Source organism: Lygodium microphyllum, chromosome 8 (genome assembly GCF_053477565.2).
Source record: "Lygodium microphyllum isolate KBCC chromosome 8, Lygodium_microphyllum_v1.1.10, whole genome shotgun sequence".
Lineage (NCBI taxonomy): Eukaryota > Viridiplantae > Streptophyta > Polypodiopsida > Schizaeales > Lygodiaceae > Lygodium > Lygodium microphyllum.
This window is the reverse complement of record NC_141142.1, coordinates 78,986,663-79,005,116: the sequence shown is the minus strand read 5'-3', so window position 1 is coordinate 79,005,116 and position 18,454 is coordinate 78,986,663. Positions and strand designations below refer to the sequence as shown.

The 18,454-nt window shown below is 33.2% G+C and overlaps 1 protein-coding gene across 3 annotated transcripts; it reads right to left on the bottom strand.

The window, feature by feature from the left end:
- Positions 1–6,334: 6,334 nt before the first annotated feature.
- LOC148032490 (uncharacterized) lies at positions 6,335–13,660 on the bottom strand. 3 transcript variants are annotated; one of them, XR_015691758.1, is made up of 5 exons: positions 13,210–13,660; positions 7,897–7,964; positions 7,314–7,742; positions 6,698–6,855; positions 6,335–6,489 (listed from the first exon to the last, which is right to left on the bottom strand). XR_015691758.1 is itself a non-coding variant. In XM_087684109.1 (2 exons), the coding sequence occupies exons 1-2, from the start codon at positions 13,594–13,596 to the stop codon at positions 9,409–9,411; spliced, it is 411 nt and encodes a 136-aa protein (XP_087540235.1). In that variant the 5' UTR covers positions 13,597–13,660; the 3' UTR covers positions 9,268–9,408. The 3 variants fall into 3 exon arrangements, 2 of the variants coding, with proteins under 2 accessions (XP_087540235.1, XP_087540234.1); XM_087684109.1 differs by lacking the exons at positions 6,335–6,489; positions 6,698–6,855; positions 7,314–7,742; positions 7,897–7,964 and adding an exon at positions 9,268–9,432; XM_087684108.1 differs by lacking the exons at positions 6,335–6,489; positions 6,698–6,855; positions 7,314–7,742; positions 7,897–7,964 and adding an exon at positions 11,112–11,574.
- Positions 13,661–18,454: the final 4,794 nt, after the last annotated feature.

Here is an 18,454-nt window from a genome sequence, read left to right as displayed (position 1 = left end):
CATCATCCAAACTCTCTAAACCACTGAAATTTTCATCAAATCTCAAATGACTAGTAGATGCATCATTACTATTTGGCACTTTCTTGTTTCCTTTGTCTTTAGCTAGAGTACTAGTAGATGCATCTAAAGATGTGGGACCACTCAGTAGTAGTATCCCAAACAAAGGAATAACTATAGATGTAGTACAAGATAATGTTTCTGGTCCATTAAGGCTTTGTGATTCTTGCTTTTTTTTTTCCACATAACTATCGTAATCATCATTATCATCATCAAATGCATCACCACTAGATGTATATAAACTACTTATCTAATAATAAATAACATTCGTACTCACTCTAAACTCACCTACGACAAGGTTATAACAACGATACTCTTTTTTCTCTAAAGAGTATCCAGAATATATATATTTTTCAACCTTTAGGCCAAGCTTCTTTTACAGTTCATTTGATACATGAACATATGTAATACAACCAAACACTTTCAAGTGTGACATATCAGGCTTCTTGCTTGTAAAGCATTCTTCAAGGGTTATCCCATGAGTTGTAGTTATGGGAGTCTTGTTCATAATATAGACAGCAATATGAACAGCTTTAGACCAAAAATATTTTGACATGTTCTTTTGAGTCATTATTGCATAGATCGATGTGAGGCTTGTGTGTAGTGAGTAGAAGAAGCTCTCATTTACTCTCTTTTACTCATAAAAATGAAAGCATGACTCATAAAACCTCAAATAGACTTACAAAAGAGTAAAGAAAAAATGAGTGACACACTATTGGGTACAATCTGCCCCCTACATGGAGTAGACATCTGCTCTATGATGTATTTATAATATGAAAATGAATCTTGCTTTGCCCAAAGATAAGCACTTTACAATCAATCTTTTTATAAGAGTTTGAGTTCATTGAATAAATGGTTGCAATCAGTTGCATAACTAATAATTGTTGAGAGCCATCAAATATTTCTAGAATACCTTCAATATATCTCCTAAAATCTCAAGAATCAATAAATATTTACAAAGAGGGTATGCACACGCCTTAAACTAAACGAAAATATGTCTATTTAAATAATTTAATGAAGAAGTTTACGGAATAAATTGCACCTTCCTCTACCATTTGCATATAGAGGTGTAAGATTTTTCTCCCTGATCCTATTCCACATATACCAAAATTAGAGCACTCCACAATACCGCATCATGGTTGGATGTGTGAGAAAATACAATTTCTGCTTCCAAAAGGTTGCCACATTTACCATACATAGTCACAAGGGTGCTACATAAACAAAAGCATCTACAAAACAAAAAGACAAACACAATGGAAAACCAATTCCTAATGATGCTAACTAATGAGTTCAAATTGTTGGCAAAAAACTCTACCCTCAGGTTTGCAATGGTGGATGCGCAGCATCACGACAACGGGAGAGCTCATGGGATGAGGCAACCTGATTGGGCATGAAGGTAATCTTACCACACTCATAGGTGTGAGAGTGTGCATAACTATATGAGAGGTAACCACTGCACTTGGCTTAAAACTCTTGAAACAATAAGTGGTGCATGTGTCTTGGTGGTCGAGCGTGAGCTTCCACAGAGCTAGAGAAAGAGAAAGGTTGAGAAAGTACAATGGCAACAAGAAGAGGGAGAAAGAAAGAGAGAGGTAGGAGAGAGAAAAAGGAGAGGAAGAGAGATAATAAGAGAGAAAGATGGAGAGAAGGAAGATTGAGGAAAACAAAAAGAGAGAGATTAAGGAAGGGGATAAAGAGATAGCTATATATATATATATATATATATATATATATATATATATATATATATATATATATATATATATATATATATATATATATATATATATATATAGAGGTAGAGAGAAGAAGAGGGAGAGGGAGAGAAAGCTAGAGATAAATTACAGAAAAAAAGAAATTAAGAGTGAAAGATGGGGAGAAAAAGAGAGGGAGAGAGACAACGTGTGTGTGTGTGTGTGTGTGTGTGTGAGGGAGAGAGAGAGAGAGAGACAGAGAGAAAGAGAGATATAGGGAGAGTGAGAGGGAGAGGGAGATAAATAAATAAATAAACAAGGTATGTAGTCATATGTTAATATGGAGAATCATATGATCACAAACATTCTCATTGGGGTGATTTTGATAGTTGTAGGGGCATTATATGTTGCAAGTTAGTTCCTACAAAGAGCTGTTGTTGAGAGTGGAATTTTTAACTTGAAAGGGCTTTGTTTCACTTCATGCATCATGCATACATCTTCATGTGAAGATTCTCATGGCCTACAATAGAAAACTATTTGTAGAGAGTGAGCTCTTGTGCACTACCTTAATGCCCAAAATATTGACAAAAATGTTTGCATCGCATATAATAGTTGTGAAGTCACTTTAGTACTAACTAATCTTTTTATTTTGAATTGCATTTCATGTTTTCTAATATGTGTATGCATCAAACATATAATCCTTGTTTGGTAGGACAGTAGACATGGCCAATAGCAAGGATCTGGCATTGCAAGGGGCTAGACCTCTGCTACTTTTACTTCTTCACCATGCATTGATATATTTATCATAACAAGTTTTTCTACTCACATTATTATAACTATTAGAAATCATTTTGTGGAAAATTTGGAGTATTCTTTGGTATATATATTGGTAATTTTATTATCGATGCACATCTTGATGTACATTTCAATCATAATCATACTCATGTAACAAGATTGAAGCTTTTAGTGATACATATTCCAATCGGCAAGGCCCAAAATTTTAAAATAATTTCACATGTTTTTGTGTGTTAAATTTGGTCTACACACCCTTCATATATTATAGTGTAGTTTGTAAACCTTCCTCCTCCTCTTGATGGTCATAAGCAATAGTACATCTATTTCACATCCTCGTCTTGATGGTCAAAAGCAACATTACATCTATTTCACATCCTCTAGAAGATGCAAATGATATTTGCTATACATAATCTCTTCCATCATATCATTTTTTCATCAAATCATCACCTATTTTTGGTGGCTTGAATCCATATGATGTCTAAAAAAATCATAATAAAATTGTCATCATGCCTTGAAAGTATAAAGATTATTCCCATGGAATGATTTCAGGCTTGCCTTATTAATGTTCATATTGTCAATACATCTTGGTCCTATAGAAAAAATAGTTGGGGTGGTTGATATATATCACTAAATGATGTTCTTGTGCATAGACCCTCAATTTCTTCATTACTTTGAAGATCTAAATGCTAATGATCCTTTTCTCCTGTGATCAAACATATGAGGCTCCCTTATTAACTATCAGTCTAGTTTTTAATTCACAAACAAAACCTTAGAGTGCTACTTTAAAGCATTAGAAATTTCTAGGGAGCTATTGATTGCATGGCTAGAGCTCAATTTTTATGAAGTGACCCATATGTATATGACATTAACACTAAATTTTAACACATATGTAGCCATGCTACTGCATGTATCTATAAATACCCTAATTTGTAGCATAGAAGAACCAACAACAACTCCTTTAGTTTATTCTCTAATTATTCATACCGATCACATTAACTCTATATATTCATAATAAATGATACTATGATTCTAGAAGGCCTAAAATCACTCTATTTTTCTTTAATTATTAACATCAACCCTATTGTGAATAGAATGTGATAATAAAAGTAAAAAATAACAAAAAGATCTAGAAAAAATTGATGATTATTGTCTACAAAATTCTATATGTTTTGAAGCTAGATTTGAGTGACTTTTGAAAGAATTTATTTAGTATATGTGAAAATAGAAATACTTTTTAAGGGATATTTTTCTTGATTTATAAAAAAGAGAGTTGATGTAACCCAAAACTATGAAGGGGCATCCACAACATGCATGCCTTGGTGGTGTGTATGGGGCTTCCTCCCTTGGAAGCACATGCCATGGAGGGGGATTAGAATCTCCTTGTGATGATATGTACATGCCATGTGTGTGACATGTAATATTTTAATGTACCTCCATATTGATCTCCATTTTTGGTTGTAACACATGGTGAAACAAGCCAAGCCTCCTATGTCCAAGACATAGGACTGCTGTATGTATGTGCGACATCATATAACATGATATGTGCCTCCATGTGTATACAATGCTTCAAACGATAAAATTAGAAATATGTAAAAAACTAGTATAGAACTCAACAATGAATCCTAAGCATAGATCCTTAAAGAATATTATGTTTGAAACTATGTACTAATGGCTCATGATCTACTCAATGGTAAAAAATATAGAGTTCATAATTTTGTTTGAAGAAGTAATAATATGTTTCCATTGATAATTTTTATGGGTAGTCCTTCTCTTACAATTAAAATTCATGATCCTACCTCGAAGTATGATATTGTCATTTAAGAACTTTTCTCAATACTTGGGGGTTTCACTATTTGCATATCCTCTACATCACGTGTATTAAACACCTATTTATCCCTTATTTTTGAATTTTCTCTGAATAAAACATAACCCTTTTCTATTCAATCTAGAAATAATCCATTTATATTAATCCTTTTTGTATGTAAAAAATGTATAAAAATAGTATTTTAGAAATACATTATTTTGAACCCACATGATGCACACTATATTCATGAGTGACCTTCCTAAGTGTCAATAGCACCCCAACTCTACTAGCTTGGAATGAACCTTAATAGTTTTCCCCCCTATTCATGAATGTAGTAATGAAGACTCCTATTGTAGACAAAACCTAACTACTCTATCATGAAGGTGTAGAACTAGAATAATTTTTGAGTTGATCACATCGTCTATATGAGCAACCCAAACAAGGTATTTTTTGTTTGAGTGGACATGCTAAAGGGGATGACAACCAAGTTACTCCATTATCACCTACAACATAGGTATCTTAGCATTAGTCGTCACTAATCAACTACTGAGGAGGTTTTGTAAGTAAGAGCAACCTCTCCATATCTATAACATACCAAGTTATCTTTTATTACCATTTCTTTGTATTCATAAAACTCATGACTCCCTAAGTGTGAGCTCTCAACCCTTGTAACTCTCAGAATTGTCCAATGTTTTTTTCTTAGGGAAGTTCCTATATGTATACCCTCTACATCATGCAAGTTCAAGGCCTATTTATAAATATCCTTATTTGTGAATTTTTCATAAATAAAACATAACCCTTTTCTATTCAATCTATAAATAACTCCTTGTATTACACCCTTCTATATGTAAAAAATGTATAAAAATGGTATTTTAAAAATACCTTATTTTGAACCCATGTGATGCACAAAAATATCCATGAGTAACTTACTCGAGGTTTTTTCTTTCGTAATAATTTCTATTCAATTGGTTAGTACTACAAATTGTTAGGACAATTGTAATTCTCTATTGCTACTTCTTCATTGTATCACACACACATACACACACACAAATCAGAAGAAAATTAGCCTTGAATCCATGGTTCTATTTGCTTGTACATTAAGAGAGTGTGTTAAAGAGAATGTGGACACAAGAGAAGCAAGGGAAAATTTAAAATATGACATATGAAAAGACATAGGTATTTCTTACAATATTAAAAGATTTGTCCATAGATATTCCATTAAAAGTTCACTTCATTTTACGTAGTGTTATGTGCTTTGGGAGAAATTATTTTAATAATGAATCATACTTTGTATTACTGATGACCATACATAACTTTTAATAAGGTCCAAAGAGGACAAAATAAGCTCTTATATTATCATTCAAGGTAAAATTTTCTTTTTATAAAAGTGTATATACACAGGTGTAGTGATCTATGACTTATCCATTTTATGTGTGATACATAGCCATTGTACTAATTCCTTTTTTAATAGGAAACGGTTCAACTTTTAAGATAAAAATATGGATCAATGAGAAGCTGTAGCTAAAAGTAAAACTAATTTTGAGCCCCATAACTATACTGATAGAACCTATTGTTTAACAATTGGAGGGTTAAAAAAGGGTTTTTGATAGGCTAAAAGCATTATCAACCACGTATATCTATACACAATTGTAGAGATATATGCTAAAGTATGTAGTAACATATACCATAACTTAAGGAATTTGTAAGCAATATGTCAAAATATTTTCAAAGGAGGTGCTTGAAAGAAAAGCTATATAATTTTAATCTCTTTGTGAGAATCATACAAGTTTTTTTCTTTTCAGCTAATTTTCAATGTTATTTCATTGGGAGGAATCTTACAATTCCACTAATCATGTAGTGGTGTATATCCATCTCTATCCAAACATCTCTACCAATCTCTCACCAAAATACTTCAAAATATATTTTTAACAAAAATGGTTAGTACAATAATTTTTTAAATGGTAAGAAGTGTATAATGAAGAATATAGGGATTATGGAAATTAATATGGCAATTGTGTGTTGTCCATGATGATATCCAATGTCATGGATGTTCCAACTTCTTTCGATATATTTGTAAGCAGGTATATACTTATCTTTACCAAGAATGGCATATAATACACGAACTGGAAAAAGTAACATCTATAAAGTAAAACAATTTAACTTGTTAGTTTTATTATCAACACAAAAAAAATGGTGCAAAACCAACTACATACTAATAGTTTTGACTAAATCAAATGAATTTCTATAAAGTAATGGTGTTTTACTACTAGGAATCTTTACATTGAAACTCATTACTAAGTATGTGGAGATTTATGAGATCAAGTTCATAAGCTTTATGTAATAATACCTGGTAAATTGGAGGGATCCAATTTGTTAGGTTGATAGAATCAAGTGTTGCATCCAAAAACCATTCACTATGAGTTGACACAACAACTCCATCAACAATAATTGTTCCCCCTATGGTAAGTGGATTGTAGAGGCCTTGCATTAACACAATCGATTTTCCTAATATCATGAAAATAGTCCTAGTTTGTTAATGATAGGCAAGTCCATTATCACCATTATCAAGATCTCTTTACATGTACATTATTTTTTTAAAGTCCTAATTTAGGTTTTCTAATTTCATGGAAATATTGTCAACTACATAATGTCTTATAAATTCCATCATCTATACTCATTTTAGTTATCCGTGTTGTCCTTTTTTAGATTGAACTTAGTTATTCTTTTATTGGGCTACATGTACAATTATAGACCTTACTTCGAATAACTCTCTTGTTTAAGGTGAAACATTAAAGTGTATGTGTATTCCCATAAAATCTGCATAGATGTGGTAGGTATGTAGATGCTTTTTACTAACATTGCTAGAAGCAAAAATGTAGATATACAAATATAGTCTATAAGATACTTGTTTCGTGGGATAAGGCCTTCTTGAAGTTTATACTCGAATGCAAAAAGTAACTTACTATATACTTGAGCTTGATGAAGGATATTGTCACCATTAATTATGAGCATGATATCACCTACATTAACATCCTTTGAGCGTCTATATTCAAGTTTTCCACCTATAACAATATCATTTTGTTAGTTAATCAATTCTAAAATGAGCATACATGTTCTAATTTCTCAAGCCTATTAGACATTAGATATTAGTGAAGGAGCAGTTTGCTAGATTCTTAATGTTGTCTTGCTATCCATTTTTCTTGTTCTCTACCTTCTATCATTACACTGAAGTGTAAAGGGCTAATGTGGATGATTTTTCTAGAAGGCATAGATTTTGTTGAAAGTGAGGTGAGCTCGAGCTCAATAAAGGTTCCCACATTATTCCCATCATTGTGCCCAAATGCATAAATGCTTTCAAACTTGACACTTCCATCAGAGCCTCGTACTGCAACCTACATCAATGGAAGGAAATCAAACCCTAAATAAATTTCAATGGTAAAATTTGTAAAGCAACTTATAAAATTGATACAATGATGAATAGCTCATACTTATTCCCATAAGTTAGAAAAATACAACTCTACACAATAGATGGAGCCTTATTGTTACCTCATCTCCAATAGAAAGTGCAAACATAGGCTTTGTTTCTCCATTTGGGACTACAACACTTGCTTCACCTACATGGAATTCATTGTCACAATATGGAACAAGTTCACGTACTCAATTTCGTATATTGGATGCATGCTTGAAATTTTTCTTTCACGTCACAAGATTGACTATAGGATATCATTTTGCAAACTTTGTTGGATGACTAAGAAGTGAGTGATCAACTAGGAATTATTTCAACATCAATACCTTGGTTCTTATGCCTTGCCTCACAATTTCAAAAACCTTTGGTGTTTATTTTGAATAGAAAATATAATTACACATTCTGAAAATGAAAAATTTACCATTCTTGTACTAAGATAAATCAAGTTTTATTTCATCATGTAAATGGTTGTGAAAAAAATACTTCTTTATTACTTTATTACAACTTAACACATATTTTTAAATTAAGTAGGGGTCTTCTGAAGAGTATTGTGTGTGACGACTATTAATAGCAATTATGTTTTATATCTCTCCTTTGGAAAAAAGAAAAATTTTAATATTTTTGGTTTGTGATCTATGTGAACTCAGTCATGGAGTGTACCACTAGATGTACTTGGGCTATTTGAAATTCAAGCCTAAGATTGGTTGCATGAAACTATAAGTTGGTTATATAGAATGACTCCTTCATAGAAAACATTTGAAATAGAAATGATATGCTATCACATTGTATAGTCCTAAGCTCGTGTCCATAGACTTGAACACCAAGAGTATGCTCTCATGTGGAACAATGCTTTGCCTAATTGATTTTATACATGATTACTATAGCTTGATTTGTACTTTTATAGTTTAGATAAAAGTTAAATTTTATTGCAAAAGATTAAAATTATTGAATATCTTGGCCTTTAGGTTCTTACTGTAAGTTTCTATTGTGATCTGTCTTTGCATAAGTAAACATTATGTATAAGGAGAAGATATATACTGACAAAATGTTTTGTACAAATTTTCATCACACTTTTTTCTTGTAAGCATAGGATTTGTGGAGGTAAAGCATTCTTATGAGGAAATCCAATGCATATTATCATGCTAAGAAAGGAAAAATTTTCAAAGTGAGGTTATTGCAACAAACATTGGTATCCCATCTATATCGACTAATTTTAAGACATCACATATTCATCAAATTCATATGCATATAATGTCTTTCAAACACTAATAAAAACCTTAAATTTTCATTGAATCCAATTCTAAGGCATGTGCAAAATTTTTTGATAACTTGAACTTCTATATAAATGACAAAATTTATTAAATAGTTAGACATAAAGCATGGGATAGCAAAATAATGACTATATGAGTATGATAGAAATATCCATGAATGATTGAAAAGATCACCTGGAAAACATTGGGCATGGCCCATAACTTGACATATACTAGTTCCTGTCATACCAATAACAAAGGAACCAATGAAAATACTTGCTGGAACACATAATAAAGCAAAGACTCCAAATGTTGGGCACACAGTGGCAGCTACATATCCTCCTACGCCCCCTCCCGTTGCAATAGCTAAATCAACAAAAAAAGATATGACCCATGTTGAAATGTTAAGGTTTAAAATTTGAAGAGGAGAATCATAATACCTTCCCAATTGTAAAGTAAATAGTTTTTATCTCTAAATTTTTCCACCATATCAAGAACATCAATGTCCATTTGTTGAAACAACATTGTGTGTGCAATATCCAACTTTTTAGTAGATTGAAATTAATTTCTAGCTATGGAAAGAATAACTTGCAATATAAGATGTGTGCTATAAGATCGAGTGTAGATTTATTTATGTGTTAGAGTAAAAAAACATGTCCTTCTTTTCCTATATAGATGAAAATTATGACAAGTGCTCAAAGAGCAACATGGTGCAATACCCAAGTTTCTACTAGATTGAGAATAATTTCTAGCTGTTGAAATATTTCAGAATGCAATTCAAGACATACACTCATATCAAATGCCAAGTTTATGTGTTAGATAAATCAAGTAGTGGTTTGTTTTCTATATAATTGAAATCTATTATAAAAAAAAACTAATTGCATATATCTACATTATCCAAAGAAAGGCTTGTAGTTTAACTTGTAGAATAGTTTATACTCTCACAATTATAGGTGTGGGGATTCATGGTCTAATCATTACAAATACATAAATTTATTTTAGTTTTTAATGGGTGTGCACATGTGCCTAAAAGTAATTCTATCAAGCACCCATTATGTAGAGATTCTACAGTTGTTTGTGTAGCATAATTCTGAAGTTATGTATATCGAAGGAAAAACAAGAGGACTTGTGGATAGGTTTTGTGAATTTTGATATATATTGGCCATGTAGCTTGAAGATACCTAGCCATAAGCTAATAGGATTAATTTAGTGCCTAGAATATTCTTATCACTTGACATGTTATAGCATTTGGTTTGTAGAGTTTCTTCATCTTCCATCATAAATCATTATAACATTAGATTAAATGGTTAATCTCTAATGTCATTCTCATTTGGTTTCCTTGCATCATGTCAAGTATTCTCTAATATAACTTTTCACCACATGCTTTGGTTGCTGTTATGTTGAAATGGTCAAATGTATGATATCCATTTACTTATACTAAGACAAATAGTCTTTTTTTTTTTGCACAATGAGAGCATTTGTTAGTACTTCAGCCAAGATTTGACCTTAAATTTGAAGTTTATGCTAGTAGTTGTTATCATCACAAGTCAACCCAAACATTGGTTCTAGTCTCTTCAATGGAAGAACAATCTTAAGTTTCTTCAAGCCTATGCAAACACTTGTGAGTTCTTCTTCACATTGGCTTTCGTCTTTGAGATTAGAATATATATAATTGAATCTATACTAATAGAATTATAGAGGAGCTCTCATATTCAAGAGTGTAATGTTCCTTGAGACATATCAGTAAGCATATAAAATGATTATCAGTAAGAATACTTGTGGAAGTAGCTTTCTATTGTGAACTACTTGCATAGCATTAATCATTCCCATTCTTGGTGAACAATTTCATTAATTTTACAAGAGATATAATTCGAACATAGAGAATGGTAGCTATCTAATTCCTTATTAGGCATGAAAGTTTCACATTAACTATACTACATATGTAACACATCTTATATTAGTCATCTTCTTTTAGTAACATTGCATAATACATATCATGTTTTATAGGTATTTTGAGACAGAATATAGTTATTTTATGGACCAAAAAGATGCATTACCTATTGCTCGACATCCTCCATCAGCTACTTGCAAAGGTTTTCTATTCTTGTTTGTATAATTGGCCATGAAAGTATCATCAACATTTGCAACTTGTCCATAATTTTGTACAGTGTTGACTATATTTTCGACATCATCTCCAGTCACATAGATGGCACATCCAATGGACCAAGCATTGTTGTCGCAAATGAGCTATTATGGTTGATGTTAGAAGAAGGGAACAAAACACACATGCACATGTAATGTATGTAAGAGATTTGATTTAGTTCATGAGAGGTATAATTTTGGACTTGAAACTATAATAATAGATGGGACATATATGAACATTGAGAAATTATATGCATTGAAGGACTTAGTACATACAGCACTTGATCGTCCACTATCGTCAGTGTAGACTACCTCCACACCTATAGGTGAATAGCTAGAAGCATCACACCCACCAATAGCTAGTAGCTGTACATTAGGAGATACAATTAAGTTAAAGTGAACAAATTTCTTAACATATACTAATTTGAGAATATGATCCTTCTAATAAATTGAGAAGTATCTAAATGACGTAAAAAGTACTCCTAAATGAAACACATTTCATACAACAAGGAATGATCATTCTTTTACTAGATTATTTAGTCTACATGAGCACACAAGACGACTTGCAGTCTCCCCTACATATATGACCTCTATTTGTGGGGACTTATTTTGTTTGTGTGTGTGTGTGTATGCATGTGCGTGTGTGCATGTGCGTGTGCGTGTGCATGTGTGCGTGCGTGCGTGCGCATGCACAAGCAAACACACAAGCGCATGAGTATGCATGCCTATTCCTCTTTCTTTGCATAATTATGGGTACAACCAAGGGGCATATCTCATTTGGACATGAACCTTTAGACATAGGTTCAATTTAACTCAATTTTTTTGGTCTATGTAGTTGCATGAAGTGGGTTTAACTTATTTGTCTATGCTCCACATGTACATGCATATATAATTAAGAAGGGTGCATGCATATATAAAGATGAATGAAAGCATTATTATTTTTTATATAGATCTGAAGCTTAGATCAATAGAAAATGGTAAATAAAAAGTTTCTAATTTAGATCCCCATTTGGTGGAGACATTAACCATCACAATATACCATTTTGAATTCTTGGTATTTATGACTTGATTGATTTTAACATAGCAAGGACTAGAAAAACTCACATATGTCCTTTTTGAATTTAATGACTATTGTAGTGGCTTAGAGATATTTTATTTGATTGCAAATATATTGATTTAATATAGCATAGTATAGTAACAAACTATACCAACATAGTTTCAAAGTTGACAAAACACTATCAACATATGAGGTACTATATTAAGGAGTTTAGCATAGTACTTCCAGTGTAGTAAAGTGTTGTGCAAGCCATAGATGGCATCAATATAAAGAAACATGAACCAAAATCGGGAACAACAATTTGACATGGTCTATAGGAACATATTAGGTGACCATATAGATATGGTATATGTCTCGCCATTAGAAGAAATCTAAGGTTACTTCTATACCCCTTAGGTTGTTAAAAATATGTGCTCTCCCAAAAAGAGAAAGCCATATGTTTTGTAGGACAAATGTTCTTGTTTGAGAAAATTGAAACTCCATCTCTAGAGAAACCCCAAAAACTCACAATTCAAAGTTCTCACTGTTTAGTGCTATGCACTTCAGTGTTGGAGACACAACCAACATTTGGTGACTAGTCCCAGGTGTAGGCAAGGCAATTGGCATCCCCCTTGCCCCGATATGGGATGCACTAGTGATAACTAGCTCTCCACGTAGCGCTGACAGCCATATCCCCAAGGATTCCAAGATGTATGGGCAATCCATATATTCCTACATGCATAGACACACGTACTTGCATACATGCACATACATGACGGGATGAATAGATTCGTACATACATACAATATGGATGACATATGCACGTACATTTTTTTCCTAGATACATATATAGGTCTTGATCCATGTGTTCAGGCTATTTAGATGATGCACTTAAGATGAATACACAGATCTGTATCCATGGGTTTATGTTATTTAGGTAATGCGATTAAGATGTGTTATATAACCTGGATGGTTTGGGTGGTCGTAGAGCTATACGCATCGATGGTGGCGACCATGGTCTGCCATCCAGATTCGACGAGCTGACACATGTTCTGCACGTCTTGGGCTGCAACAGCGCCCCAGAAGACGCCATGGGTGGAGGGCGAGAGCAAGGAGGAGGCGAGGGGGCTGATCCACGTGCTGAATCGGGAGTCGGTGGACGTGGGCGTCATCACACTCAAGCTCAGCGACGGCACTGATTGACATTTCACTCCAGTTACAGGAGCGTAAGAAAAGACGATCATGATCATTACCATTATTATCACAACGTCCCTCGTTAGTGTAGGAAAGACACTAGCTGCACTACTCCGAGAGAGGCGTTTATGATCATTCAATTGGATCACAGCTGCCATCGCTGCAGCTTCAACACTGAACAGACCCTGATATACTCTCTCTCTCTCTCTCTCTCTCTCTCTCTCTCTCTCTCTCGTTCCTGCTTCCTTTCTAGGTATAGTAGTCTCTTATTTGTATCTGCCTTTTAGATAAGGCATGCGGCGCTGCTTCAGACTCTGTACAGACCCTGATATATATATATATATCCTCTCTCTCTCTCTCTCTCTCTCTCTCTCTGTTTGGGGGGGGGAAGGGTCCCGGGGGACCACAGCTTTGGATAGATATACCTATGGGACCCGCCTCATCCGCCGATATAATATCGATGGATACGGGACCATATGATATCGATGCAATAATTGGCCCTCTCCATTGATACCTCAGTCATATTTCTGTGCACACTGCATAGGCCGATCTAGTGTAGATACGAGCTCTAGAGATCGCATTTTGACCTCGTTTCTGCAGATGCGGCCTTGACCTTGCATCGTATGGCACGCTGAGTGGCGATAAAGGCAAAGGAGGCGAAGGAAAAAGCAAATCATATTGCAATTTGCACGCTGGCAGTCGATAAATGCAAAAGGAGGCGAACAAGAAAGTCGCTAAAGCTGATAGAGAATTTGCTCGACGATCTCATCATTTTTATTGTCCCACCATCATAATGTTCTAGATCACTTGAAATAAAGGTTTTCAAAAAGAAGTTCCAAAACTTGAAATAAAGAGTTTTCAAACGTTTTGATTGGTATTAGTGTTGGTCATCAGAATGAAAATGCTTTGCGAAGCCGTGTTGAAAAAAATGTGTAGTTAAGCAATTTGTAAAAGGTTGATAATAGCTTGCTTTGGCCATGGAAATTTTGGAAGAGGTATTTTGATATAACCCCTATTCTGTTCACTCTATGAGATGAAACTTGTTCTACTCAATTCTGGCTTACTACTACATAATCTCTATTTGACTCCCAAATCCATGTTTAATCCATTGGGGGATTTTAGTTTAATCTCCTTGATATGCAAAGTCCAAAGTCTTCTCCTTGATATGCAATGCCCATTTTTGCATAAAATGATCTATTTTTAGGACTCTCCTTGATATGCAAAGTCCAAAGTCTTCTCCTTTGTCTTTCAAAACCTATGATTTAGATCATTGCTTGGCACTTGTCCTTTTAGACTTTTAACCTTTGTAATGCTTTGCTTATTCTTGACTTGAATCTAACATACCTCATTGCCCATAATCACTCCATAGGATTCGTTGGCTCATATAGAAACTCAATTATTTGAGCAACATGCCAACATGAAGATTGATATCTAACACAATGGGAGGATAACTCATGTTTTCACAATAGTAAGAAAGAACCATCCCATATAAGGGTAACATGTTATAACTTCACTTAATCATGGACCAACAATAAATGAAAATTTGTGGTGGCTCTCATAATAGTTCTTTTGCTTTAATGCTTTGAGAGGATTGCCTTGGCCTTGGTTCTCCATTATTGTAAAGATGGTGTGAAGGTTTTTTTAATAAATAGATGGTGTGATTCTTGTACGACTGATTAGTGCTTTACATTAGGAAAAACATGGACTTAAAAAGGGCCTTTTAAGAAGGATAGTATGAGGATTACTTTTAAGACAAGTATGCTCAAGATATCTACTATATGTATATCCTCTGTATCATATTTTATAAATATCTATATTTGTGAATTTTCATTGAATAAAACACAACCTTTTTTATTCAGTTTGGAAATAATTCCTTTATATAATACCTCTTTGTATGTTTAAAAAATGTATAAAATAATATTTTAAAAATCCCTTATTTTGAACTCATATGATACACGCATATAATCATGAGTGAGTCCCCCCTTCTTGCAACTATGTTACTAGGCACTCCATGCACTAGTCTCCTCCCGGTGCTTCCCATTGGGGTTGGTGCTTTGTGCCAAATTTTAAAGCATCACAATTACTATTGGTTAACATATTTCATGTCTTGATGCATATCTTATGTGGTAATATAACTCATGGCCAATTTTTTTCCTACTTGTGTTACTAATAGCTAATGTGTTGCACTTCTATATCAATTGTTGAAACAATAACTTGATTTTCCAAAAATACAATTGTACCTCACAATGATTCAGCATACAAAAAGTAAATGATTCAACTACTCTTGCAATTTATTGACTTCAACATATAAAAGAAAAAACCAATTACATTCCTCCTCTTCTGAGCCATATGAATATGAAAAGATGAATGAAGGAAATTTGATTTTGAAATGTCATTGTCGTATCCCAATCATAAGAGAATGTAATGTTCTAAATATTTACTCAAAAGAAAGTGTTCTCTTCTTAGTAGAGTTATTAAAAAGTGAATATAGTATCCAAAACATGCAATGGTGAAACCGTGACATACCCTCTCCCAAACTATACTGTTGTAACACCTAAAAATGAAAAAGAACTTTAGCAAATAAATATTAAATGTATCGATTGGAGATAATAAAATAATCATGAAGAAAGTGAGTAAATATTAATTGGGGGCATATGGGATGAAGCTCTGACATTCGTAAAGAAATCTATGGAGTTTGGATGGAATTGGTATAAAGTAATGAAACACAAAAAAACTTGGAATTCCCAATTGCTCCAATCATTTGGTATCCAACTAGTATGGGAGTGGGATATGAAGTAATCATCTTCCATTTGTTTAACATAATAATACTCAAAGTATCCAAAACATAGAATTTCTATATACAAAGAATTATTTGCATTAGTAAATCCATCATTTGGTAATCATTCAATTACTTTGGCTAGTGTTCTACAAATTATGACATCTGTAGCTATAGTGTGTAATGCCTCTTGAATTCTCATTTGATAAGGTGATGCATGATAATATTCAAAAACTTTTTGAGTCATCTAACAAAAAATATTGAAGAATATCCAAAATTATAAATTTTTTACAAAAGTAAAATGTTATTAAACAAGTCAATAGACCTTACAATCCAAAAACAAAGAAAATGTTAGTGCACCTTACAATCCAAAAATAAACCCTAAGAACAATCAAGGGAAATTTTTGCTTTAAAAAATATTAATTTTAAAGTACTTTAAGCATAATAATTATTATGCATATGCTTTTGTATAAAAGAAAAATTAAAAAAATAGCTTAAATATCACTATATAAATATACATTAATACACACATATACATGAATATAGAATTCTTACATATGAAGCACTAATTCCATTACTAATTCCATCATCTAGCATTGTAGAGAGAATGCCATTAGTAACCACATTATATAATGCCTCTTAAATTCTCATTTGGTAAATTGATATACCTTAATAATAAAAAATAGTTTGATCAATGTAATAGTGAAGATGAAGAAAAATAGAAAAAATAAAAATTAGAATGTTATTTGAAGAAACTAATACACCTTACAATCTAGAGATAAACCTTAAGAATAATGAAGGCAAAATTGTACCAACTAACTGTCATGGTTCACTCTTCGAGTTATAGAACAAAGGAAATAGAGGTTACAATACTCTTTCTAAAACTTCTTTGTACACAATATTGATGGTACCACTTATCACATTCTCTTTCTCATCAACCAAGACTTTCCATTTGTTTAGGGACTTTACTCTTGAGAAAGCAACATACAGTTGGCCATGAGTAAAGATTGGGATCTTGTTAGAGAGAGAACTAGGGAGAGAGAAAGAGGAGAGAGAAGACTGCAGATGAGAGAGAAAGACTGCAGGAAGAGAGAGAAGAAGAGTGACGAGGAGAGAGAAATACTAGATTTGAAGAGAGAAAGACAGGAAAGAGGGAGAAGCCATAGAAGCTGTGAGCAAGATGGGAGAGAAAGACTGTAATTGTATTAATGTGTCAAAAAGATATGAAAAATTACATGTCCTCTCCTTTTATACTAATGTCAATGTGACATGGCATAATATCAATATTATTTACACTAAATCCTTATTCCCAGCTTCTTACAATCCATCCCTTCCTAAAAGTTTTTATCCTAAAAAACAACCTGGAAAACTAGAAAAAGATGGATAGAACAAAGTACTACTCTGTTTTACAGCTTTATAAATGGGAAATGAATGAAGTATGACCAACTATATGGATTGAGATTGAAGAATGGACGTAAGCCTCAGCTATATACATGATTTGGAGTACTTCAAAAGTATATGGAGCCATTAAGTCTTCAATAAATAATCTCAAAACAAAGTAGATAGCTTGTTGTGTAAACAGACCCTGCTGGACCAAATCTACCATAACTTCTAGTAGAAGTGTCTAAATGAGACGTACCATATATCAAAACAAACCTCTTAAAGAGTACTTTAAGCCCGTGTAGATAGCTTAATTCTTAAAATTAGGCACGATAAAAACTGTTCTAAAACAACGTGCTGTCCTGACCTTGTCTGCATCATCACTAGCTCCATAATCAATAGGCTTTAGCCACCAATGTATCCATTAAGAAAGGAAACTCATATAATATAGAATCAGGCCTCTAAGAAGCTTCCTCAGGTGGTAAACCTCTCCATTTGATCAAATATTCCACAATTGAACGAGATCGAAGCTTCTTCTCATGCTGACCCATAACAGCCTCTGGGACATACTGAATAAGGCCATCTTCATTAATACGTGGTAGCTCATCAACTATATCCACTGGACCACAATAAAAGGACTTGAGCTGACTAACATGGAAGACATTATGAATCTTTGTGGAAGAGGGAAGCTCTAGTCTGTATGCCAAATCTCCAATTCGCTTAAGGATCCGGTAAGGGCCATAAAACCTGTGGGCAAGCTTATTACTAGATCCATCTTTTAATGCAGAGAACTTGGACTTGGGCACCTTTAATAAAACCAACTCTCCTTCTTGAAACTCTAAAGGCCTCCTCTTCTCATC